This window comes from Pectinophora gossypiella, chromosome 13, assembly GCF_024362695.1.
Source record: "Pectinophora gossypiella chromosome 13, ilPecGoss1.1, whole genome shotgun sequence".
NCBI lineage: Eukaryota > Metazoa > Arthropoda > Insecta > Lepidoptera > Gelechiidae > Pectinophora > Pectinophora gossypiella.
In genome coordinates this window covers 14833327-14860772 of record NC_065416.1, presented here as the reverse complement: position 1 = coordinate 14860772, position 27446 = coordinate 14833327, and the positions used below count along the sequence as shown (strand labels likewise).

General features: G+C 37.1%; 3 protein-coding genes across 4 annotated transcripts in view; 1 reads left to right on the top strand and 2 right to left on the bottom strand.

Moving 5' to 3' along the window:
* LOC126372116 (protein HID1) overlaps positions 1 to 27446 on the bottom strand; it is a 67328-nt gene that overhangs the window by 12087 nt on the left and 27795 nt on the right. The window lies entirely within an intron of this gene.
* LOC126372172 (SPRY domain-containing SOCS box protein 3) lies at positions 527 to 15581 on the bottom strand. 2 transcript variants are annotated; one of them, XM_050017820.1, is made up of 6 exons: positions 15335 to 15581; positions 14550 to 14746; positions 12300 to 12528; positions 8501 to 8731; positions 6163 to 6227; positions 527 to 2123 (listed from the first exon to the last, which is right to left on the bottom strand). In XM_050017820.1, the coding sequence occupies exons 1-6, from the start codon at positions 15483 to 15485 to the stop codon at positions 2037 to 2039; spliced, it is 960 nt and encodes a 319-aa protein (XP_049873777.1). In that variant the 5' UTR covers positions 15486 to 15581; the 3' UTR covers positions 527 to 2036. The 2 variants fall into 2 exon arrangements, with proteins under 2 accessions (XP_049873777.1, XP_049873778.1); XM_050017821.1 differs by lacking the exon at positions 527 to 2123 and adding an exon at positions 3349 to 5279.
* LOC126372035 (uncharacterized) lies at positions 16709 to 20341 on the top strand. Its single transcript, XM_050017537.1, has 5 exons — positions 16709 to 16880; positions 18258 to 18396; positions 19002 to 19266; positions 19526 to 19684; positions 20129 to 20341. Exons 1-5 carry the CDS (start codon positions 16805 to 16807, stop codon positions 20339 to 20341), a joined length of 852 nt encoding a protein of 283 aa, XP_049873494.1. The 5' UTR covers positions 16709 to 16804.

Below are 27446 nucleotides of genomic sequence, written 5' to 3'. Positions count from 1 at the left end.
GTACACTTTCCGTACGATCGTAGTCTTGCGATCGTACATGAGTAGAAATGCCAAAAAATCGTACGAGTACGATTTAAATCGTACATCTGGCAGCCCTGGTGAGTGAGACTGACTGAATCGGGTTGGGATTGGTTGGATGAATGGTGATTGAAACTTATGTAGGTATTGAGACAAACGAATGATTTTTATGGAGGCAATGAAAAGGGCGGGAAACATTGCAGTGTTTAAAACACTTAAGTTTTCCGATGTGAACTTCAAAAAAATATTTTTAGTGTTATGGACTTTTCTTAGTTATTCAGAATCAATAAAGCGAATTATTATTTACGGCTCTGGCAGGGTACCCCCTCTATAGCACATGTAAACTAATGTTTAATTTATTCCAAGATATACCCAGCCAACCTTATAAAATGTAGGTAATGGATAATATAGCCATTAGGGCGCCATCTTTTGTATTTACAGTATAGAAAATATACAAAGTAGATTAAAATTAGGGTAGGTAGGTACATACCTAAATAAAAAGACTGAATTGGCGCTGGGAGATATTTTAATTAAATTCCATCTCATTACATTACATGCTAAAAGGTTCCATAGTACATCCATATATTTTATTTAATATTTTTTGACATTAATGTAAAGTATAGTTATCACAAAAATAAAGTTACAATAAAGACAAAACAGAATGATATAATATGATAAAATAACTAGTAAAAGAATCAGGTCAACAGAAGACTACACACAACACTATAGGTACCATTAAATGTAGCCTGATTAAGTACAAGAGGGTAAAAAAGGCGACATCGAAACAATTCATGTAAAAGACACAAGTGAGACACGAGTGTTACAATTTGACTTTTGCGCATATAAAAGTAAGTGCGCAATGTAAATAAAAGTCAAATAGTAACATTGCTTATTTAGATGAATTGCTTCGATGTGGCTTTTTTAACTCCCCCAGGACAAGCACCGCTTGCATACTGATTACGTACCTAGTTAATAAATTTATAAAGTTATAGACCGGTGGTGTATATAATCTTCACATGTAGACTTATTATACAGGACACAATTAAAAGACCCATAAATAAGTATGCCTACGAAAAATAGTCGAAGTTTACCTACTTACATCGATTTCATTACATAAGTCGAACGTTGATCATCGTAAACTAATATAGCTTGTTAAAATATAGGTATATATATTCCTCAATAGCCTAAAGGACGTTTCTTAGTATTAGGTCAATAATACACCAAAGCGGATATGGGTGCTAATGTGAGGACTTGCTCAATTTTTTGGTCGTGTACTAAATTACCTTTACCTCCGCGCTCCGCTATGATGTACGCTGAACTTTATATTAAGAGTAACTAGTCAAATAAGGAAAAAAACTCTAATCTAATTACACAAAACTAAGGAAATCTTCCATACTATGCACGTGGCGAATCTAAATAAAGCTGATTTTTGATAATGAAAGACCGTTGAATTAACCGAATTCTCTCATGAAGACGCGGAATAAATAAAGTGAAACTTTGAAATGAAATATATTTTTGTGAAAATATTTTTTTTATATAGATACTTACTTTTTTTAGGAATGTGATTATATTATGATTGATTCGCCATTCATTGGGTCTATGTAGACATCATTTAGGTACTTATCTAGAGATACGTTTTAAATACTTAGCGTTATTTATTCGCAATCTCAAAACGCTTATTGATAACACATTAGAAAACCATAATCAATCATTGAGCTGGTAAAATGAGCAGAATGAATGTTACAATATTCTTGATACTTATAGATAGAGGGAGAAGAGTAAGCTCTCGTCACATTGCTGGCGTGCTATTAGGTGTAATGTACTGAAATGTAGGAGACTCGTCACACTGCGGGCGCTTACTAGTTGTCACGTTGTGCCGAGCGTGACGTCGTCGATAGTGTGACGACAGCTTAAGAATACTTTTTCCAATTCTGTTGCTGCTGCTAGTAAAAATTTACGAATTGAAATTGCGAATGTCAGTAGAACTGGGAGTGTGACTAACACTCCTTCTCCGGCGGTCACTGCCAAACCACGACGCGGTAGTCCGGCTCCACGTTGTCCACGTAGAAACCGTTCATGTACTGGCTCGGAAACACCTCGCTCAGCTGCGGAGAAAGTTTGTTACACTTATATATGCTTCATGTAACGAATAGTATGTTTTTAGCAATAACCCACTTAGGGTTGAAGCACGTCTGTGTGCTAGTAGTCAGCGTGTAGTTGCTCTTTTATGCTCTAGTAAATGACGGTTCTGAGTAACAGAAAAGGATAGAAGCGTAGCAAAGTGCTGCCAGATGTAGTTCAACCCTTAAGCGCGCGGTTGTTTTATGCGATAAACGCTGCGTTACACGCAATGCGATTAACGCACACATCATTTTATATCAGGTAAATAACTGTGGTTGCCGCTGCGTCAACCGCATAAAACAATGGTTTGTAATTATATTACCTAATTTGAAATGATGTGCGTTAACCTCTCATATGCCGAGATACCAGACACAATAGATTTTACATTGTGTCTGGTCGAGATCCGCGTTCCGGCGTTCGAAAGATTAATCGCATTGCTTGTAACGCAGCGTTTATCGCATAAAACAACCGCGCGCTTTAGACACGATCAGCACTTTACCGTCGACAGAAGCAACTCAACGTCGACAGACGAACGGCAGCAGTCATTTTCATATACATATTGATTTATCGATATTGGTCAGTGTCTGATGAGACAAGTTATCTTCTGTCGACAGCAAAGCGCTGGTCGTGCGTAAGAGTGTGATCGTGTGCAACACTGGACTATCAGCTTTGCAGTGTATCTTCCAAAGTTGTAGCTTAGCACAGGTATATGCGTGTATCTGTGTATATGCACACAAATATTTACTGACTGATCGATTGTCTTTTGCAGATCACTGCTGGACATAGACGTTGCATAAAAACCACAACTTTATAGTTAACAGCCTTCTGTTTTAACTGGTAAATGTTGGTCTTATTCGGCATTTTATTTGGTATGCCACCAAATTGGATAAAAAATCGTGTGTAAAATTAAATTTTATCACATTTTTGCTACTTTTGATTGTAAACAGAATGAATAAGCACTGACATAGTATGAGGTTGGCCTACTTCATTTACAGTCTTTTGTTTTTATTCACATTTTTCAGATTATACTTAAGTAGTTAATTCTAAAACTTCACAATATGAGTAAATGATTGAAATGAATTTATGAAATGGCAACTTAGTTTATATGCTAAACAAAGCCTTGAATTGTCAAAATACTATACCTACTAATATTGTGAAAGTTTAATTTAATTTTAACTAAGGATATTTTCTGAAATAAAAGTTATGATGTATGTATCACAGACATAATTTAATTAGGTAATTTTATTCTCCATTCGGTCAACTTAAATTCACAGTCTTCATACATATCAATTATACACGTTTAATCAATCGGTTTTCAAACAAGAACACATGTTTTAATAGTATAATATTGTACAATACGATTAGAGATTGAACGCTGCATTTTATAGGTGTTATAAAAATATATTTGTTTTTTTATAGTTTTTGTATTAGTTTTGCTTCTGTCAAATATTTTTCTTTTTAATATTAGGTTTATCTACAAATCTGTTTACTAGAAGTGACGTAAAATTAATATTTATTCCTACATTTTTAATGAAATGAAATCCGGTTACATTCAAAAGATTTTTATAACAGTTTCGTTCATAAGTCGTTACTGTTATCATCCTTTTACATTTAAATTAAATACGTATACATTTTGTTTCAATATAAATCACAAATCTCAAATGGAGTCTCTAACAGTATGCTAATATCTGGAGATTTATATTAAAACGAACTTGAATATTCAAGTCGCAGGACATATTTTACTAATATATACAAAGAATATTAAAATATATACTAACATCTATTTGTATGCTCCATACCCCCTCCGGTTGATTGAGGGGAGGCCCGTGCTCAGCAGTGGGACGTATATAGGCTGTTTATGTTATGTATTTGTAAATTGTTTTAAGTTTACGCGGTTATTATCATAATTAAAACACATAATAACGGGTTCTTACCGCTATTTGTAAGTTAAAATTTTTGACCTGCCTAATAAACCTGGCGCCATTCGGTTGACCGAGAACTCAAAACCCTCGGCATGTCATGGGAGCAAGTTACACAGGCTGCAAATGAGATGAGTGGAAATCTGTTGTTCGAGTCCTACATCCCAGCAGGGGATAACAGGATTAAAAGAAGAAGAGAATAAGAAATAAGCAAATAAGAAGAGTCATTATAAAATGATTTTACATTAATGTCAAAAAATAAATTTACTTCATTGTCATGATGATGTTACTGATCACATCATCAAATGTGACCATCATGATAGGTACATCATCCTAGCTGGCAGGCACGATATTTTAAAATGAAATTCGTTTTTGAATGTCATGAATCGATTGTCTTGAGATAGGAAGTGTCTGCTGAATATTTAATATCGCTTAATACTCTTTCTTTACTACAAATCCCCTGGAAGAAATATTGAGTTAAAGGATTGAAGGAAAACCGCCTGGAAAGTATTTCATTTACAAAGAACATTCTTGGTACAATAAATGCTTTACATAACTAACACATTACATATTGAATACAATACAAATACACGCTATCAATACCAATAATATTAAAAAGGCACATAAAAATGAACTAAGTGTATTTAAATCTATAACAGTCAAAGTTGTGCTTTATTTACATTGACAAGTTTACATAGACTATGCCTGAAACAGTTACTTCACATCTACCTCGCATTTACTCATTATATAGTCTGTTTAGTTTTGTGACAATTAAGTGACCATTCCCTATGGTAAGTATTTACAGTCCTGCACGGATCCGATTATTCACCGCGAATTTGACACTAGGGTTGATAAAGTTGGTCATTGATCTCATAACCTACACGAGACATGATGAAGACTGGCACTCTGTTTTTATTTTTCCAGAGAGCCGGATGGATCATAAATGTGACCTACTAGAGATATTAGTAATCCCTCAAGTAACGGTTCAGACATAAGTGACTGGCGAGTGCCAGTTTGATATAGAGGTCACGCGAGTAGAGGTCTAAATGACCTAGGGGTCACGTGGGCAAAGGTTTGATTGACCTAGGGTTCATGCGAGCAGAGGTCTGGGTGATCTAGGGGTCACAAGATCAGAGGTCGTCGCGGTCAGGCGTCGTCTCGCAGCACACAGGGTCGCGCCGTCATCTGCCAGTGACGTCTCTTCATGCCGGAACAGAGCGGCTGTGGACGAGACCTAATGTAGCGCCGTTACCAATACTGACACACTTTTGGTTATAATTAATTGACTTGGGCTAGGAGGATAAAGTTTATACATCTATAATATATAAAGTCAAAACTAAGGTAAATAAGGCGATCTTAATTAAATAAATATATACCTACCTATGTAGATACATTTTGAAAGTCAGGACAGTAATTTTAACATACTTACGAACTTACAACTTTAAGAGCGCGTATAATTACAGAAATAAATAATAAAATGACTTAATCATTATGCAAGGAGACCTATATTTATGTGACTAAAGGGCGTAATAAATTTAATATAAAGTGATAAATACAAGGCTTTGTTTAACGCTACAATGGCGCAATTTTAACCTAAAATATGAAAAACGTCATTCGAGACAATACATTTGAAGTCAGGCTTAACTTCGAGTCAACCTTTCTGTACCAAGTGACTTAAACCAATGCTTCCCAATTTGCTTTTTCTTTGTATCAGTCAAAGAGTAAACTAACGTACCACTTTAAGCCAAATTAATAAATAAAAGAGAGAGGGGACGTCACTTTAAAGCTACTAAAGGCGTTTAAGTTTTCTCATACCCCTTTAAGCTACCTGAAGTCCCCTAGCTAGGAAAAGGCTGAAGTTCTTTTCTTTTTCGTAACTCATCCTTCAGACGGGATACACGCCACGTTGCTCCATATTTTATAGCAATACATCACGGGCAGTATAGAGAACTGTCAACATTTGAGCTTCTAGTTTTTATAATCTTTGCTTCGATGTGGCCTTTTTAGCCCCCTGACACGAATAGATTCCGTTCAAACGCGCAGCTGAACTGGGAACCACTGGTCTAAACTAAGCCATAAGTGTTGTCATATGTGGCACACTTACCACGCTGGCGGGTACCGGTGGCGGCTCCACGTCCATTTCCTCTTCATCCTCGTCCAGCACACAACCTGGAATAAAATAGCACAAGGGTTTAAAACCAGTTAAGGTGTAAGGTTACACTACCGGTATCCAACTACTTTTGCTCAAACTGATTTTGTAGGTACCGTAATTTTATACCTTTACAAGCCCTGGCTCAAACACTTCTAGCAACCTGCAGAGGAGCAGCGTGGTGGCGCATACTCAATACCCTATCCTTCGATTGAACGAGGGAAGGCCTGTCCCCGGGGAGATGATTCAAGATATGCACCTGAGCGCGTTACATATGTATTATTCGCACACAGTTCAGCCTAGAAGTCAAATATATCAAGTATATGATAAAATATGTAAATCAAAATGTATGTCGGGCAGTGACTGAACCTGACGAGACTGTCTACCTTATGATAATATAGATATACCTACTTACTGATAATGAGGTGTCGCTGACATGTCATTGACTTGACTAAACATACTATTGCCACGTCTACTCTACGTCAATCTACCGCGTCTTATGCTAATTTTACTTTGTTATATTTATCAACAATCCAAAAAACATTTGTAAATCCTAATGAATGTTAATCATGTAAAATCGGGTTAAAATAAACTAGTGTGTCAAACCATAAATAGTTGGGTACATAAATTGCTTTCATTTTTTTACAACATGGGTGCTTATGATGATTCTCACAGAGAGAAAATATAAAAACATTGACGTCAGCATAATTACAACAACGTTACAAATTCAAAAGTTCGCATGGACAGGATAACGACCACTGATGGCAGGTGGTATAATAGTTAACACACTCAATCATGGCTTGATAAGAGCTGCGAGTCCGAATCCCAAACATATATAAAAGTCTTTCGTATAAATCTCTCTTCTAAGCATATACTCCCCTCATCGTATGGAACACACTCTCCACCATAAGTCAAGTTAAAAAAGTATTTTTTTTTTATTGTCCTTGGCCCAGTAATCAAACGTGAACCATCTAATTTGGTAATCTAGGTGTCTGTCAATTTCATAACACAGAGGTCGACACTATCATTCATACATTTCTTTAAAGTAATTGAACGATTGATACCTAAGTCTTACTTCTCACAATTGATATAATCTGTTTGAATTGTTTATTTTAATTAACCAAACAGCATTTTATATCACCATACTGCTCATTATTTCTGTAAATTAGATGATTCTCATTGTCATAATAATCATTGATCTTGTATACTCTTACAATGTTAAACCCTCGTTAATTTGTTTATTCAGTGAGTGTAGGTACCGATAACCAACATTACTATAAATACAGTAATAATTGGGCAGTTAATTAAAATAGCCTTTAGTTTAATAGTAACAGTTATCAGTGTGTATTGTGGAGGCAACCTTGTGTATCACAGGGGTTAAATAGATGTTCTCTCGGATGTATTTTTCCGTGTTCTAGATATATTTGGAATATGCACTTTGATTATAAATTATGTCATTGGGTAGAGTGAGGTTAAAAAGGCCACATCGAAGCAATTCATCTAAAAAAGGAATATTGGAATTTTACATTTGCGCATATAAAAGTAAGTGCGCAATGCAAACAAATGTCTAATAGCTTTATAACCCCCTAGGTATAGGTCCTAGTTGTTGCTTCTGTTTTGAACTGGGACAGAATATATATTTTTTTGTATTGTTAAATATGTATTGTAAGTTATGGTATAATAATATATTGGTATCTTGTCACCTGAATAAAAAAAAGTAATTAAAAAGCAGTTTCGCTGATTATTTTGCATGTCGTAAAAACCGTCAGAGAAATTGTGGCCTTTTAACGTTGATTGGTGATGGATCGATCACCTGTCACGACAGTTCGTCATTTCCGTCTAAGAACTTTGTATCACATGTGACTGCGAGTTGTCTTCTGATTACTTGTGGCTCATCATTTTGGTGGAATTCTTCCTATTTTATTCTTTACCGCTTGCTGATAAGCGTCTATCTACCCCGTGGTCAAGTTATCGGCCGTTAGCATAGTACTACTATCGTACACGTATCCGACAGATGTGCTAACAGTATTTTTTTATCAGAAAGTGGTGAAACAGTCCGTAGAAAGTACTGCCGACTTATGCAACTAGTTAACCGTGACCACCATAAGAAGTTATTAGTAAGTAGACTTAATTTAGAAGTCTCGCCACATTGCTTGGGGCGCGACGCTAATGCAACGGGAGTAAAAATACTGAAATATAGGAGACACGTCACACTGCGGGCGGTTCCCGTCGCGTTAGCGCTGCGTCACACCGACAGTGTGACGAGAGTTTTTAGTTAGTATGTATTACTTACCTTCAGTAGGCAAAGTGAGCCAGAATTGTGACCGCAGTGTGTACCACAGTCCAGGCGGGACACGTAACCTGGCGTCCTTTCTCACAGAAGTTGCAAGTGTTTTCGCCGCGTCCACCAGAAGAGAAGCTCGCCACGACGCGGCGTATATAAGACGCATTGAAGACTGTGCGGCGGTCGAACAGATCATCGGAAATAAGCTCTGATGGCGACGGAGGTTGTAGAATGATATGCCTGTAAATTAATAATAAGACTTATATAGCTACGTATAATTATGCAATACACTAAAGCTCTCGTCACACTGCCGGCATGACGGGGCGTTGGTAGTTGTTGTAATATAATAAAAAAGAGAGATGCCACACTGCGGGCGCAAAACCGTCTTCGCAACGACTGCGCTAATTGTTTTCAATAGAGGTGCACTTTACGCAAGTTCTATCACAAACCGTTTCTTACTAAACCCTTCGTTTTTAAAAGGCCTAAGTAACGGGTAGACGTAATAATGCAATTATGTAGATGGTCGGTCATTAATTTGCTGACATGTTAACCATTAACGAGTGGTCGCCGGAAAGTGATAAGAAAGTCATAATAGAGACAATACAATCGCGATCGACCTCGGTGGCTGTTACACATAGAGGTCATTTGTAGTAGAGACATAGAATAAGGAATAATACTACGCAGAGATAAACTTGTGTCTATACGGGAAGTCAGTTGATTTGCGATGGTTTAGAGGTGCTCAGATTAAATATATATTAATAAATTTTTGTTTTTTTTTTTAAGTTAAATTCACATAGGTAGGTATGAAGTAATCAAAGTATTGTATAAAGCCGTGCTGCGGCAGATACCTAGACCTATTTTATACAAATTCTAACACTACAATAAATCTCGCCCTTATTGGCGGAAACTTGTATATACGCAATTACACAAAGTTTTAATTTTGTATAGGTATAAATATGTACAAGGTACAGTCGTGACAAAAATATGACCATTTTTAAAATCATAGGTGACATAGATAAAACCAAAGACCTTGTATAGAATAGACGGATAATATTTTAGAGTGACGATCAAACTATCACAGCTCTCTTTCTTCCCTATGGCAACAATCTCTGTGGAAAAAAGAAACAAACATAGACAAACACCGCTGTCTAGAACGTCAGTGTTGACCGTTTTGAGATGTTGTGGTAGCCAGCTGGATACCAAACCTGCCGTTAGTTTTTTGGTGATTTGGGACGTTATTTTAACTTTTTATATAAAAAATCTGTGAAATAGTTATTCATTATGAACCATGGCTTGCGAAGCTATTGGTTGTGAGAGTAGAATGGGTGTTATAATGGAGAACGATCAAATAATGTCTCACCATGGGTAAGTTATCGACCACATAATACATGTTTGTGTGCAAGAAATACATTACCTGGTCTGGTTTTTGTAAAGTTTATTGAGCCCTAAACACGATGCAGACGCATATTTTCAGCAAAGCCGTCACATTTGTACAAATAATTGATTTCACATTTTACGTTAATCAGCTTTGACAGATCATGTACCCAAAGTATTAAAAGTAGTGTTGTCCTTTGATGTCGATAACATAATATTATGTTTGAATGTAACATTTACATGTTGCATTATTCTATTCACGTTTAATTTATTTTTCGACCTGTTTCCGATTTGGATGAAGATTACATAAAGATATTGTATTTTCCTGATTTCCTAAATATCCTAATTTACGAAACAAGAAATTAAGAAACAATTAGATTACATTACATAGAGATGCAGTACCAACAATATTCACTCACATATCTCACATAAGGTGAGTTTAAGTTTAGTTATAAGTTTATAGATAAATTTGCAGCTATTTCGTTTTTGTATTCTACATTAGTATGGAAAAAATATTTCAATACAATACAAATATTCTCTATTGCACAAAATAATTAGTATGAATAACTATTTTGGTAATTACCTGTGATTATTCCTTCTATAAATAATTAGTATGAATAACTATTTTTGTAATTACCTGTGATTATTCCTTCTATGTGCAATGTGTAAACATGCAATGCTTGTGTATTTGTGTGCTCCACGTTAATATGTGCCATTCTTGCAGGTAAAGTTATAACGACCAGAGCCGACACTATACACTTCTAAAGAAAGTGAAGAAGAGGAAATATTTTTTTTTATCACCAAAAGTCGGAATTGTTCAGTGCTTCGTAGTCATTGTATTCTAACTATATTGAATAAAAATCTTATAAAGAAGTATTTGCTTTTATTCTTTAATCGCATTGAGATAATCCCCGAAATATACTAGAAGGTCGTCTACTTCTTGTATCGAGAGCCGATTCGATTTCCGGTCAAGTCAATGAAAAACGTGTATTTAATTTTTATAAAAGGGTAGGTATGTGATTTATAGCAACCAAAGGGTGGCCGCAATGTCGTATTAAAATGATACTATAGTATATGTGGACTAGATGGACCGTCCTCGACCTCCTCGGCCATAACACCTTGCGAAATGACATAGATTCAAAAATGATAAATTGACCTTTAACAAGTTTGTCCATGATAATTACGTTGAATAAGTGGTTCTGAATCTGTCACCGCAACGTACGGTTCTTCTTAGGTATCTTTCTATCAGGGTACAAATAGGTATCGTTTTAACTAATTTACTTGTGGTTCTACCCACCCAGGTATGGATACTAGGTCATTATTTCTGTATTTAATTAATCATTCAATTTGTAATGTATATTTTTTTAGATCTTGGACTAACATGAAATATTTAGCCGATAATAATGTCGATAAAGACATGGAACGGCACTAGTGGTTCTGATACAAAAACATATACTATAGGTACGTTTCTATAACAAACCCGCTACGCGAGTACAAAAGACGTTACGACGATAGTATATTTATCTCTTTTTAACTTATGACGGCTCACATGAGTGCGAAAGACAAAACCTATGTTTTTCTTTCGTCTTAAATATGCTCCGTCTATTCTATACAAGGTCTTTGGATAAAACACTTTATTGAGCACAGTGGACACTAGATACAGAAATAAGACATGATCAAATCACGGCTAGGATCCATGTTTTTTTATGAATCTATGCTGACGTAGATAAACAGCGAGTGGATAAGCATTGAATTTAGGTATGACCGTAAATACGAGTACCTATCTATAGGTATCATGTTGGTCTGTGGCAGTCTAGTTTTTTTTATAGTATATGTACTAAAATCGCCCGGTTCGACCTCTGTTCGATACAATGTTTATTGTTTACTATAAGTTTATCACTGCCTTTGCACTTGATTTTATTAAGCGTTTGATAAATATAACTGTGTATGTAAGCGGAGATAATAAAATATTTGTTGATTCAGAGAATAGTGGAAAACAAAAGGCTATAAAAAGTAATAAAAAAGCAATTTTAAAAGAAAATATTTGTTTAAAGAATTTTTTGTGCCTTATCGGTCTAAGAAATATTAGTACTCAATATTCTAGATAGATGACGACAGCGTCGGCTTAATAACGATACATAGATCGAAGAATTTCGCAGGGACAGGAATATCCTGGTCGCGCTGTAGTCGTAGGTAATAAAGTCAAAGGTGAGTTAATTTATCTTAGGTGCAGTTTTCACTAACGCGGTTGGCTCGACCTTGCGAATACGGCTCACCACCTATCACATTGGTCTAACAGAACGCTCAGTGAGGTATGGGTACTTAGTTCATCTTGCGAACGATGTACCTCTGACTACACCAATTGGGATATTTTCGTGAGGTTATTTTGTGTATTTAAGTCAACATTTAAATGTAGTAGCTTTAAAAGATGTACCTTGCGGTTTCCTATTGATATAAAACTCTAAGGTGCCTCTCCACATGTCGACGCGTACGCCGATGATGGTCCCGCGACAGAACCCAGCGGAGTCCTTCGCGACGCGCGCTTCGTGCCGCACCGCGCCCGTGTAGGACAGCCCGTAGGACTCTGCATCCTGGCCCAGCAGTGACCTGAAGTTGTAGTGGTTCTCCGCTATGTTCACTTTGTTCGTGCCCAGTCCTACCATCTGAGGAAAAGTAAAATAAGGTTAGATATTAAAGAATAAAGACATTATCAAGTGTCTATGCAGGCTAGAAATTTTGAAAACATTTTAAACGAAATATTTCTATAGAGCCTGTATGAGAATACAGAGAAATGAAGTTGACAATAAACATAGTCAAACATACTCATATATACGCAATTTTTAGTCTTTAATGGCCGTATGCTGCCATAAAGGGGAGCGTGCGGACTTTCTATCTCTCTCGCACTTACGCGTTATACTGTATCAATGAGACGGCATACTGTATGAATGAGATTTTTGTATGGAGTGTCTGGGGTGATTTAGCTTAAAGCTTAAAAGAGAATGTAAGACAGATCACAGTCCTTAAATATATAATATTTTTGCACTTGTAGTCATACAAGCACAAAAATTTGTGATAATGTTTTTATAGGTATATTTAAGTACTGTGATCTGTCTTATATTCTCTTTTGTAGCATGTTATAACCTTTAGGTTTCATGATTTTTGTTTTTAAAAAATAAATATACTTAAATAATGTTTTATTGGCAACAAACCAAATACAATCAGCCACAGACTAATGCTTCCTGTTAAGCTAATAGGGTAGAGTTTTTATAGCACTTACCAATGCTTCGGTATACTCAGAAAGAGAATTTTATTTTTATTTTAGGAGGAGAACCCGGTGATGTAATGGTTAACACGCTCGTCCTGGTTTGAGAAGAGCTGCGGGTTCCAGTGCTATCCGAGTCAGATTTTTTTTCGATTTAAATTTTCTTGTTAGCTTGTATTCCTGACCATGACCATCCAGGGTATAAACAAACAGTAAAACAATGTTCCAATTTGTGTTATGTAAACAATACACGTTACAGTTGGTCGAGCAGCGATGGCGACATTGGGGCAACATGCCAAGTTAACAATTAGTTATTTGTGCTCACATTGATTTATTATCATTATATCACAATGTAGCCAGGAAGTGGGCTATTTGTCAATGTGAATTTAGCTTTCAGTGTGGTGCTGTAAGAATTTTAATTGTTTTATTTAGAATCCATCATCACTGTGATCCTGGTTCACCAGCTATGTTATCACTCCTGTACTGGATTTCTACCAATGAGTTATAATTTATCTTAACTGCAGTAATACTATACCAACACAGTTGGCTGTGAAATTAACTAGTAGGTATTATATTACAGCCCCTAGAGGTTTTTTATTTGTTTTTTTTTTGTTTTGGTTTTCCCCGAAGGGTAAGGCAAAGGGAACTATGCCCATACAGCCATGTCTTACATATTTTTTTCTTGATGATTGATGAAATGATGAAAGGTGATGATGATGAAACCTAAGCCCCCACCCTCGGAGTAGACTCCTACTCCGAACCCCAAATGAATTAACTCAAAAGTCCGCATAAACTTTCGAGTTATGAAGCGGCTTCTTGGCACGAAGTGAAAATAGGCAGATACACTTTGTTCATTGAATACTCTGATATAATAACACTCGCGAATGTCTTCCGACTAACTTAATGTGATCATTAACCACAAAACACCACTTCATATTAATTATTTAGATTATTCAATGAAGAAAGCAACTGTTCTGTTCCCGTTTCCCGCCAAAAAACGTTTTTTATTTGGTTAAATTTGCCCCAAAAAGGAGCAGGCAAAGCAACATAGCCACACAGCCTGGTCATTAATTCATAGAGAATATCTATACTACAAAATATGTTGTATTACATTAGTGGGCTCGTTTTCAGCATTATTCTGTCTACTTATCCATACATATAATAATATACATTACAAAGGGGCAAAATTTGTATGTTTCTGAGTTTGTTTGTGTGTAGGTTGCAAGCTCTGGAACTACAGAACCAATTTTGAAAATGGAATGTAGAAACCTACTTTACTCCTAGATAAACATAATAATATGTTGTATTTGACTACCAAAGTCCATGCAGATAGCTACTAAAGTAGCATAAAACATAAAGTTAACCATTTTATTATCTATATACATAATTTAGTTGTTGTTGTATATCTTCCTAAATACTTACAATATCAGTGCCGTAGGTTTCAGTGAGCATTTTCACTTCCCAGTAGTAGTGGTAATTGTGTTGCAATGGTGTGTCTCCCTTCACCGCCGCTGTGCCCGAACTGTAGAATGGATGGAATGTGACCTGCTTCTGATCATCGCTGACGACCACCCAGCTCCGTGCAGTCTCTTGTGGCTGTTCCCATTTCCATTCACTCACTAGGAAAAAAGATAGTTTTTTAGCTAGTCTGGAGCAACATTTTTGTGTTGGTAGAATTGGAAGCAGGCTCAAAACATGCAGGAGTATGCTACTGAGTACTCAAAGACTAGAGGTAGCTTTGGGGAGAAAAGTGACGGATAATTAATTAATTGTATGACTGTATGTCTGGTCTAAATAGTATACTGGAGCAACTCTGTAATCAGTCACTATGTGGTATGTTACGATGATAATTACCAATTAGATTAGATTTATTTTCTTTAAAGATATTTGTTGACGAGATATAAAAAGAAATAGACTAATAAATTCATAATACAATCGAAAGTAGAACAATAAATAAGTGGAGTTTAACTGCTATGACAACATAAATCATGAAAACAAACAATGGGATTTGCATTTCTATTTTGTAACTACGACATCCATGCGTTACGTAGTTACGTACACAACGATCAGCTGTTCGTCGCTTTGTTTTGATTCGAACTGGTTCAATAACCTTACCAAAACAAAGCTGACGAACTAAACCTATGTCTAATGAAATATTCAACGAGGAGTTCACGAAAGCGAACCTGTATGCGTGAAAGTCCACTTACCGTCGTTATCCTCGCCACAAGAGCAACACGACCCAAGTTGTTTCCACGATATGGGCGCACGCTTGCTCCAACACTGGCAGTAGGGTTTCGCATAACGAACACGATCATTGTCTAAACGTATTTTACGAGGAACAACACTTGAAGTCAACATTGTGAATATCGTATAAACACAATAATCAACACTTCACAAATCACAAAAAACGTTTACCACATTCAACTGCACAATTAATTTTACTAGGTTGGCAACGTCACAAGGCATATTTATAGGTTTTTGACTCTGTTTCTACTGGATTTCTAATTAATCACAAAATGAAAAAAATATATATTTATACTACTTTATCCCAATAAATAGTGAGAAGCCACTGCAGATAGCAAAAGTGGTGGTGTAATATACAAAATCGTTTTGTCACTAGCTACAAGAACGCTAGCTGTCAAGATACGTTCAAATACTAGATACGTTTCATTGCATAGCACTGTTTCGAAAAGTTATTTTCACAGCAAAATTAAAAATCTTCTATATAAATTTACCCTTTTGTTTATTAAAACGACAATATCAATGTTATTATGGTAGTGTGTCAGATTTATTTAAAAATAACAGCAAGAAATTAATGTTATATCATTAGCTTGTACTTTTATGTTTTGAACGCAACATCGGGTCTTTGATCGGGTCTTGATCGGGTCGGCCATGCGCAGAATTTTCCGGAAACATCTGGTCCTCTCGCTCATTTACTGAAGGCGGTAAGTTTGAATAAACTTTGTTTGATAGATGTTTTCATGTATTTTTTTAATCGGTTCTAATATTTCAGAATAGATATAACAGATTTACTTCAAATTATTATTTTATTTATTTATCGACAATTCGCAAACAATTAGATATTTTTGCATTGCTAACACTTTCGTGTTTATTCTATTTTCTATTACAATAACGTTGATATCGATTTTCCCTAACTGTTATGTTGGTGGAATTGTGAATTTTCGTTCGCGCGCAGCGCAAAACGCGCCCCGCCCACTAATGGCTGTCAAGTGAAAAGCTCTCGGAAAATGTTGGCTGATCGCGATTGTGTTAAAACGTCGTAACTTTTAAATCTTAAATATTAGATATGAGATGAATTTACAGTTTTAGATTACTTACATGTATTTAAATTACAAAAACTGATGTCGGTGTTAATGTAAATATGAATAGGAGTGCATAGTCTTTAATAAGGTAAACTATAAAATATTTCTCTTTTAATGTTCTTTGCGGTCATTTTAAAATAATTTAAATACTAGACGATTTACTAATAAATTACACACCGAAGCTATTAAAAATGATTAGCTTTCTTCAATATAACTCCAGTAGGTATTTGATAAACACGGTAGTTGCAGATATATATATACAATGTGGTCGATGGGGTGGTCGCAGTGACTTGAGAGCGATACGGCGGTAGAGGGTCACGAGGTCGTGTCTGCAGGGCCCAGCACAGCGCTCCGATGCATTTCTGGATCGACAAACGCAGTCAGTGCGCCTACACGGGCCGCCACCGCGTGCCCTCTTCTCTATCTTCTGGTGAGTCATCGGAATACAATTTTAAACTCGCCGTGAACCCTAACAGGGTAGCGACCAACCAACTTAACGACCAACATGAAGGCTTCAAGTAACCAGAGGACAACATGCAGCTGACAGGGATTTACGGTTGTCTAATATTTTCTAATGATTTTATAAAATGAAGCTCTGTACTTAAGTTGCCATTTTATTTTAGGCATATATTCGTGTCATAAAATCTTTATGTTAGATGACCCAATGTACTAAATTTTTATGACATTGGACCCACGAAAAAAACTCGCAGATATTCATATTTTTTTAACTTATGTTAAAAGCTCGTTTGAAAGTATATTTTATATTAAGTATGTAAATAAACTCGACTCAAATATTACCTATATAGTTATGATCTTCTACTATCGTGTGGTTTGTGAGGTGGATTACCACACATAAAATTACAAAACTTACTTGTACAAAAGCAGTCATTACTTATTTATACGTCCATAAACAAACGTATACAATAGGAAGACAATGGCAATTTTGCACACTTTTTTATTGGTCAATAACTTTATTTCCCCTAAAAAAGTAGCATGGAGAATGCTACACCGACAATTACTACACCGGCTCTTAAATTAGTGATGTGAACTTTATTTTACTACACTCCGAACTGCGCCAAACTTTAAACTACGGTTCGCCCTGTCGTCTAACCAAGTAGTAAAAAAAATGTTGGGGTGCAGCAAAAAGAGCTGCAGTCTCGAGGGTCCCCAAACGCATGATTCGACTCACCGATTGGTTAACGCAGATTCGTTTACCTGCACCCCACACGGTATGCCGTGGTTGATCTGCGCGTGCGCTATATTTAAATTCGTTTGTTGTAGCTTATAGAGGAAGACTGACAAATTTTATAATAGCAAACCAATTTTTTATTGCTATAGTCGTGTTGTGTACTCGTGTTTGACTGTGTTTTAAGAGAATCAATGCTTCTAGATAGTTTTTACAATAGTCATTGCCCGAGTTTTTATACTTGTATAAAGAAAAAAATCACGCTACCGGAGTCCCGAATTTATCTGTGAGTTTTTTGTTTACTTATGTTAATTTATTGCTCCTCAATTAATTTGTTAGCCTTTTTACACACTTTTATTTATGGGACGTTCATTTTAATTCATGATGCCCATCAACTTGTAACGGAAAACAGCGTAGTGGAGCACGTTCCATCCTTTTTTCGATTGTTAAAGACGAAATAATAGAAGGTATTTATTATAGAAAATAAATAAGAAGAATAGAAGATATAGGGAACTTCACAAAGCCTGAAGGAAACCAGTGTACATTTGTGGGAAGTGTAAAGGATGTACAGTATTTATGTTTATGCAGTGCTTATTGTAATGTAAGCGTGCGTGTGCGCAGGCGTGGGGTGCGGGCGGCGCGGGCGCGCGTGCGGCGGCGCGGGCCGCAAGGGCATGGCGGCGCCCGTGCACCGCTTCGCGGCGCTCGACTGCCCGCCGCGCCGCCCGCGCGCCAGCGCCAACCACAACAGGCACAACGGGTAACGCACCTCATTCCCTACTCTCTCATCATCAGCATCTCCCTAGCGCTATCCTGTGTTCACGGGGTCCGCTTACCTAACTTGAAGAAGCGACTTTCAGTCTGACCTATCAAGAAGGGAAAACCAGCCCAATTACAGGGTAAGTCACATACCTCCCCCTGCCTGGCAGAAATTGCTGTTCAGCAATAAGGCCGCCTATTGTGTTTATGTTTTTATTCGTATGTTTATGTCCTTTGTATATTATGTCGTTGTGCAATAAAGTATTATTGATTGTTTGACCTCCAATAAATATCTCGGGTAGGTATATGGATTTCCTTACGATGTTTTCCTTCACCGCTGACCACATGATAATCTACTCTCTCGTCGCTATAAATCGAATTTGTATCTCTGTTCGTGCTCACAAGAAGAGAAATGTTTACACTGAGTACATGTAACCATGCTTCCTGCACTAGGTCACTGGGTAACGGTGGTGTGAAATACTAACAAATCTTTGTTCACGAAAGGACCGAAGAAGCATCACGGTATCGTCTTAATTATAAAAAAAGTTCGGTTTTTTAGACATCGTAACTATCAGTCCATCTTTTAACTAAAGCTCTCTTCAACAGCCACGTACCAGTCGCGGCTGTGCACACGAGGCGTCAGAATGACGAATCAAGTTTGTACGTGGAGATCCCGCCGGAGCCGCAGCAGCCCACCATCGCGAGCCTGGCCGCGGCTCGCAGCGTCACACCGGACACGCTGTTGCGCACCGCAGCCCTAGGGCTCCACCACTCGCCCATGATGGCCCCACATCTCAAGTTTGGGATGCTCGTGTCTTTCGCTCTAGCTACGCTGTTTTTGGCTGGCGCGAAGTTCTACTTCGATAAGCAGGTAAAATAAATGTTGTCTCCTTCATTTATAGTTAACTTATAGTCGATTCGAAAATTAGAAGTCGAGTGTAAATAGGGGGCTGGTGAGGCAGTCTCCAGAGAATATGCCTGAAACTCGATTGTTAACTTCAGATTCTAGAGTCGCGTTTACGGCTCCGATTTTTCGAAAATGCGTTTACATGGTTTTCTTTTATGGACAAGTTATTTTCGCTGAAAAGCGTAGTTTGTCGGAGAATACAGGTAGTATTGTGGGTGCGCAGGTGGTCCGCGACAACAGCGGCGGCGGCGAGGCGAGCGTGGTGTGCGCGGCCGTGGCGTGCGTGTGCGGCGTGGGCTGCGCGCTGTCCATGTGCCGCGCGCGCCCGCCGCCGCTGCACACGCCCGACCGCGTGTCCTCCACCGCAGCACGGGACCGGCCCGTGAGTGCGAGGCTCTGTACTGGATACACTGCCCAACAAAAGGCCGATTTTATCCGGGACTCCCTTACCTAGCTGAAAGCTCTGTGGCTATATCCACTCAATACTCCAGACAAGTTTTTCTTACCGCAAAATTTTGACGCAAAAGGAACCTCCAGAAACCTGTACAGTCATGAGCAATATAATGTACCCACTTTAGGACTCTGTCGCACTAACATATTTGACATTTAGTGAGACTTACAGTTCAATTTGTCAAAAAGTTAATGTGACATGGTACCAAAGTGTATACATATTAATACTCGTGACCGTACTTAAGCACAGCAAGCAATGTCAATTGTCATACAGAAAATACCTTAACTACTGACATCGTCTTCAATACAAAAGATATTGTTTAAATGAAATACTACACTATGCATTTCAAATACTTACATAATTTGTATTTTCTAGCCACCTCCACCATCGGAACCTTCAGACGATATCTCCCTGACCACGCTGCTGAACGCCGGCCCGCCGCAGCAGAACGGGCGCGTGGCGGGCGCCGGCGCCGCGGCCAGCGCCAGCGCCGCGGGCGAGGCGCCGCCGCCCTACCACATCGCGGTGCTGCTGCCGGGCCGCGAGCCCAGGGACGTGTCCCCGCCCGCCTACAGCGCGCTCAGCTAGCTAGACACCCCGGTGAGCCAGGAGTTCATCATATAAGATGCCAAGACGCGGGTAAGGTTACATTCTTAACGGAATTTGCTCTGAAAACGTTCGAAGTTTGAATTTGAATTCCCTTTGTGTCGTAAAACAAATATTTTTCCTAACATAACATTATAAACAGCCTTATACGTCCCGCTTCTGGGAATAGGCCTCCTCATCAACTGGGGATATATGGAGATTTTTCCTAAGTTCAAGTTATTCGTTTGCATTTGTTGAAGTTGCCAAATTAGGAATGCCTGTGTTTTAATTGTAATACCTTACCCAGTCTAGAACCCTGCCTCGCCGTCTAGTTCGTAAGTTGGAGTATGAGAAGTAACGCACACGTGAGCCACGTTTTGTGGGAATGAGATAATTATACAAGTCAGGTCACGACGCCTGAGATAGTTGCTATGACGATCCATAGTTTGTTTGAGAAGCCTCATGATTCATGATGTATATTTGATGAACTTTAAAATGTCATCTACAATTTTATAAGTAAAATGTACCTAATTTGTCTTTAAAACGAATATACTTACTTATAAAATTCTAACTTAAATCGTGGATGTATGGTGCCTATTCGAGCGGACACAAACTAAATCTAATTATAGTTTGACAGCTCTTAAATTAGTGCCATCCTTCACTTACAATACGTGCGAGAGAGATGCAGCTAGTTTTAGTCCTGTCAAATTAAGTTGGTGGTTGCCCGAATCGACACCAGTGAAATAGATTTCATATATTTTCTAATCCAAAAATATTTTAAACCATCTTATATCAAAATAATAATTATCGCTGTCTGGATTATTACGTACAATAAAATCTAGTATGATTATAATATGAAGTATTTTGTATGGGAGATGCATGTAAATATAAAATTTCGAAACAAATTCTTCCAAATTGTTGAATGTGTCTGTAAATATAACTGTGGTAAACTAAGAATAGGTACAAGACGGTCTCACACGTACATTAAGGACAGAAAGCGTTAAATGTTCTAACTTCAGGCTATTTAGAGATGCCTCGAAAGTTCGAACGGCCATTTGCCACATGTATATTTATGTTATTATACCTCTTAAAACGTAGTCCGCCTGTAGGGCTAACATACGCAATATGATAAAATTTACTATCGATTCAATAAATCATGTCGAAATTAAAACACATAATAACGGGTTCTTACCGCGTTTAAATCAGGGATATGAGACTCCCGATATTTCGACACTGTTGCAAGTGCCATGTTCACGGGATGACGCGGTAAGAACCCGTTATTATGTGTTTTAATAATCATAATAACCGCGTAAACCTAAAACAATGTATAAATAAATAAATAAATAAAATTGTTTATTTCGGATCAAAAAATTACATCCATATTATGTTAGTAAGATGTGACTTATGAAGCTATTGTTACTAACGAAAATTATATTTTGCACGCATTCATGTCCATCACGTGAACGGGTAATTTCCCGTGATCGTCACCCTACGCACAAAACATCTCCAAAGCGGCGATGTGTATCGATCAGCTAATGTCTTCAGGAAATGAATGAATGAATGAGGAGTGAATGAATGGTGTATAAATTATGTCGAAATCGATAAGTTTGTTTTTTCCCTAATATGTATGCATATTTTGACAGAACAACATGACTTTTTTAGGTCCATATAATTAGCACCAATCGACAAAACGACATAATTATATCGTCACAATCGATAAAATTACCGTGACATAATTTTATCACGTTGCGCGTGTTAGCTTTTCGCGATATATAGCTTAATACGAAAGAGACAAAAGATATGTCATTCTAATCATGCTACGTTTTATGAAGTGTAATTTATTAATGTTAATATAAGTGCATTAAAGTATTCAATGGAAGTACTTTGGAATTACTAGTTGCTTGATTTTATACCTATGAATTGTAATATGTTTATGTCATAAACATAAGTCATAAAAAAATGCAAGTGGGTCTAATATCATAAAAGTTTTGTTCTATTAGCCCATCACTATACAAGGCTACCTTCATAATATTTTATGACTAAAGGCCCAATAATTTACGCGAGTATTATTGTTTTATGACATTGGCCCCGATTCCTGCAGACATCTCCTAATTTTACTTTAAGTTATACCTGTCATTTTCTTATCCGCCGAAAAGGAAAGGGACGGATGATTGACAGCTCTTAATTTTAGGAAGAATGAGTAAATGAATGAACAACCCGGGCGAATCAAAAAGGTATGTCGCTGGTATGCAAACCGTTTGACGTGTGCTGTCAACATAATTCTGTCGGGTTATTGGCCAATGTAAAATTTTTAGACGGTTGTATTAGATTTGTGTTAAAAATTGACGTGTGTTCCATAAATTTTATGTTTGTCGATTACCCGTCTCTTGCCTTTTCGGCGGATAAGAAAATGACAGATGTAACTTAAAATAAAATTAGATGGTGTTTACAGGAATTAGTACCATTGACCCTTAATATTTATGGGTACTGTAAACTATGCCCAAAATTAGGTTTAATAGGTTTAATGCTCATTCTCATAATGCAATGTATTTAACTTGTAAATAATATCGTGGTGTTCAATAACAAAAAGATAAACTGTTAGATATTTCAAACTAGTTTTGTATGTAATGCAAAGAGCATTATTTTAAACTATTATACAGGGTGTTAGTGACATCGCAGCGAATACTTTGAGGGATGAGTCATTCATCCTGAGTCAGAATTTTTCATCGCAAAATTCAACAAAAAAGAAAACAAGAACACAAAACATATTATCCCCCTTAGTGTTCGTTACAATGTCACTAACACCCTGCATTATGTGTAATGTACTGTACTGTGGCGGCTACGTAATATTTTAAACATCTGTAAGTAGGTAAGTACTTACATACATACATAAACTCACGCCTATTTCCCACCGGGGTAAGCAGAGACTATAGAATTCCATTTGCTTCGATCCTGACACACAAGTACTAAGATAAGTACTTACATTTTAAATAAAATTTTCTGTGTAACGTAACCTTACAAATGAAATATAAAGACCTATGTTAATACATTCATAAACTCACGCCTATTTCCCACGGGGGTAAACTAAACCCCAGGAAGGAGTAAGGTAGAGCTATAGGGGGTATCTATGTTAATAATTGCTACTTATTGGTGTTGTGTATTAGAAAATACTCGATTCGAGTAAATATTTCTTATTATGCAATTTACAGCGATAGTGAAAAAATAAATTCCTTTGGTATTTCATTTTTGTTGAATCTTTAAAATTACAAAGGTGCGCTCCTTGGGTTTTAAGGGTTAAACCACATTTGTCAACACATCGCACTTACCTACACTTCTATCCTCTTCTGTAACTCTGAACCGCCATTTGCTAGAGCAAGAGAGGGCGACTGCACGTGGAAGCGTGGTATAAGAAGACCAGCCGGGTCATGCATGACAACCAACGAATTATATTGGTCGAAACCAATAAACGATACGAATGCTATCTACGTAGATGGACGTCAAACGGCTATTGGTCGAAGGCCTCGATATAATTCGCGCCGCGCGCGGCGCGGTTACCGTGCAGAGCCTACAGGTATGCCAAGCCGCCATTGTTAGCCCATTGATGCCGTAAGTGTTTCCAACATTCCAAGGACGTAAATTGTATTATTGAAAATTAAGTGAATTACTGAATAATGTATTGCATTATTATTACTTGTCACGTTTAAATATAAAAAAAAACAAAACTGTAAGTAAATCTTTTACTAGAAGTTCAAAATTTCCTTGCAAAGTAAATATAAAAATATTGGTCGTGGGTAGGTAATTTATTTATTACGAAATGGCAATACAGGGCGGGATGACGTCAGGGCTAGCCTTGAAATGTTAGCTGTCACTTTTGAGCATACCTGGTTTTCTTATACCGTGCGCGGAAGAAGCTACAATGTGTAACGCGCGCGTTGTACTCGTAGCGTGCTGGCTGGCAGATGTGGTTCGACCCTAAAACCCTAAATAGGGTTTTGGTTGCGTTCATCAGAAAATTTACTTATTACTTATTTTCTTGGAGATAATAATAAAAGAAAAATCTGGAGATATGAAGCAGAAATAGGTACCAATTTAGGTACTTTTGCCCGCGAGCTTTCGTCTGTCTCAACTGTTTATTCAGACTGTGTAAAGCTAATTACTATATGAGCGAGAAAAGAGATTATTAAAATTCAGTTTTTTTTTTATAAATCTCAATAATTTTAATTTTCTTAGTACTTACATAAAAACATTCAAATACAAAAATATTCCAAAATGATAAGAGGCCAATATGGTAAACCCGACTAATAAAAAATATTTTACTTCCAAATTAAGTAAACTGTAAATGAAGGACTTTCCAGGCTACGTTCCCCAAAAATAATACAGATGGCGTTGTCGACATTTAATGTGATAATTACCTATTTCCTCATTACTCGGGTACCTATACATAATTATTTAAAAATACAAACAAATATAGTTGTTGTTTGATATTTGGTTCACATTATGTATAGAATTCTACCTATATTGCTTCTTTTTATTTTGATCAGAATAATAATGGGTGGAAGATGTAATTGTGGCTGGGTGTAATAAAAAGGGTCATCATTTATACCCAAAAACTAAAAAAAAAGGATGCATATATCTGTTATCTATGAAAGAGAACCATATTGAGGACTATAGAGAAACGGAGAGGAAATATGATTGGCCACCTGATACGACACGATTCATTTATAACAAACATTATAGAAGGGAAGAGAGGAAGGGGTAGACCTAGGAGAACATTTGTGAAACAAATAAAAGAGAAAGTGCAGGTCGTGTCGTATCGGGATTTGAAGGTTTTGGCGGGAAGAAGAGAGGAATGGCGATTACTCCACCGACAAGAGCGCAGCTCTTAAATAGAGAAAGAGATGAAATTAGAAGGTTAAACGAGGCACCATCTGTATTCTTATTGAGGAATGCAGCCTGGAAAGTCACTCATTGGTAAGATTTTCTCGCTCATATATTTAAAGAAACTCTAGCATCTATTAACATGGTATGTCGTCCAGTGTATAGAATAGGCGTAACTATGTATCAATGTGTTATAACACATTACATGAATGAAACAATAATCTCTCATATTGTTTGGGAAAGAGAGGAAACTGAAAAGAAATTGGCAAGCTGGTGTTTCAGAAAGTGTGAACGAAAACAAAACTCATATTATTTATACTACATTTGGCACATATGGAACATCTAAGTACCTTTTCACATCGCAACTCCGTAATTATCTTATAAGCGTATATTTTAGAAGATATGAATGCATGGGATTACCTCTCTGGGAATTGGCCACATCGAAGCAATTCATCTAAGAAAGCAATATTGCTATTTGACATTTGTTTGCATTGCGCACTTACTTTTATATTATGCGCAAATGTCAATTGCAATATTGCTTTCTTAGATGAATTGCTTCGATGTGGCCATTTTAACCCCCCAGATTTACTAAATTGTATAACAATATTTTATGTTTGTTTTTAAAAGAACGTCTAGGGCCCTGAGCCGAGGTTGTTTTTGCAGCTTCTTTTCTCCAGCTATACAGGTTGTAAGAAGCTGCAGTAGTTTTAGATGGATGAGACGTTCGTTGCGTAAAAAATGACGATTCATATTGTAACTATGTTACTACACCCACACTTCCTCTCTTCTCGTCAACGTTGCTGTGCTCTACAGGGTCCATGTTATAGTACCTATGCCTATATAACACCCCATTGTACTACATGGAATGCAATAAATAATTGAATATTGGCTACCTACCGATTAAGATATTTCTAAATTTGTTTTTTTTTTTGGAAATATACGTCATTTAACTTGCACTGTCTGAAACATAGGTGCGTCAATAACACAATGCCATGGCCTATTAGTTAATATTCCGTGATCTCATAGGGTTTAGTTCGTTTAGTCGATCGTTAGATAGATATGATTCGATATGTATAATGGGAGGGCCTTCGGGGCCGTCCCGTTAGAGAGAGATGTAACTTAACTTTGGCAAGTTAATACAGACTGCAAGTGGAACTGAAATATGGACTATTAAAACAACCCCGACCAACTTTTTTATACTAAACTACCGTGTGTAGATACATAAACTCACGCCTATTTCCCACCGGGGTAAGCAGAGACTATGGAATTACATTTGCTTCGATCCTGACACACTTCTCTTGCCCCCTCCACACTCATCAATCGTTTCATACGCACGCCGGTTCAGAGTAGATCGTACTAAACCTTTGCTAAGGACATCTCCAATTTGGTCAATGTACGTCCTTCTAGGTCTTCCTCTGCCAGCTTTATATACCGCTTTCGTAATCATATTATCCTTCATCAGCTCTACGTGTCCGAACCAACTTAACATTCCAATCTAGTCTAGTCTTTGTAGTATATTCTTGTCTCTATTAACTTGCCAAAATTAAAAATAAGATTACGTAGTTCGATTCGAAGCTTAAAATGTGAAGGAAAACGACTTATTTAGTTACGAGTAGAATAAAAAAGTACTAAATACTAGTTGGTAATTAATGTGATTCTGTTCAAATTCGCATTTGTTGGCTGTTATCTATTGTACTGTATATTGATATTATTTTTTTATATTAATCACGTATGTTTTAACGAACTATGTTCGTCTTTTGTAACAGACGCTTGGTTCGAATAAAAATATTGTAACTGTGAAATTTTATTTATTATTAATAGGTACCTGCTTCGTTCAGCTCTGATCGCACGAACCGATGTTTTTTTTTAATACTCGCGTTTGACCACACTCTCACCTGATGGTAAGTCATAGTTACAAGGCAAATGCCTATTCACTCTAGTCCGGGTGAGAGTCTTCAGCGCTCCCCATTTGTCCGGCCAAGTAGTTAATGCCATCTGCGGCAAATCTACAACAAGTCATATCCCCATTTAAACGCTGTAAGAACCTGTTATTATGTGATTTAATTACAACAAGTCACGTCAAAAAATAAACACTATTCACTCTAGCCTTGAAGACTCCCAGATTATAACGAGTTGCAAAAACAGACGACGGCTGACAGTTCCAATCCTTTGCTGTTCGCATCAAAAAGGAAGAGGCGAAACGTTTAGTGCGGGTTGGTAGTATATCCAC

What these genes read in the sequence shown, in the direction of transcription:
- LOC126372172 (XM_050017820.1), bottom strand. Translation starts at nt 15,485, where the DNA reads ATGTTGACTTCAAGTGTTGTTCCTCGTAAAATACGTTTAGACAATGAT. An exon ending in TTGTGGCGAGGATAACGACG is followed by an intron (nt 14,747 to 15,334) that starts GTAAGTGGACTT and finishes CTTTTTTCCTAG; the next exon opens with TGAGTGAATGGAAATGGGAA. An exon ending in TATCAATAGGAAACCGCAAG is followed by an intron (nt 8,732 to 12,299) that starts GTACATCTTTTA and finishes ATTAATTTACAG; the next exon opens with GCATATCATTCTACAACCTC.
- LOC126372035 (XM_050017537.1), top strand. Translation starts at nt 16,805, where the DNA reads ATGCATTTCTGGATCGACAAACGCAGTCAGTGCGCCTACACGGGCCGC. An exon ending in AGTTCTACTTCGATAAGCAG is followed by an intron (nt 19,267 to 19,525) that starts GTAAAATAAATG and finishes GTGGGTGCGCAG; the next exon opens with GTGGTCCGCGACAACAGCGG. An exon ending in CCGCAGCACGGGACCGGCCC is followed by an intron (nt 19,685 to 20,128) that starts GTGAGTGCGAGG and finishes TGTATTTTCTAG; the next exon opens with CCACCTCCACCATCGGAACC.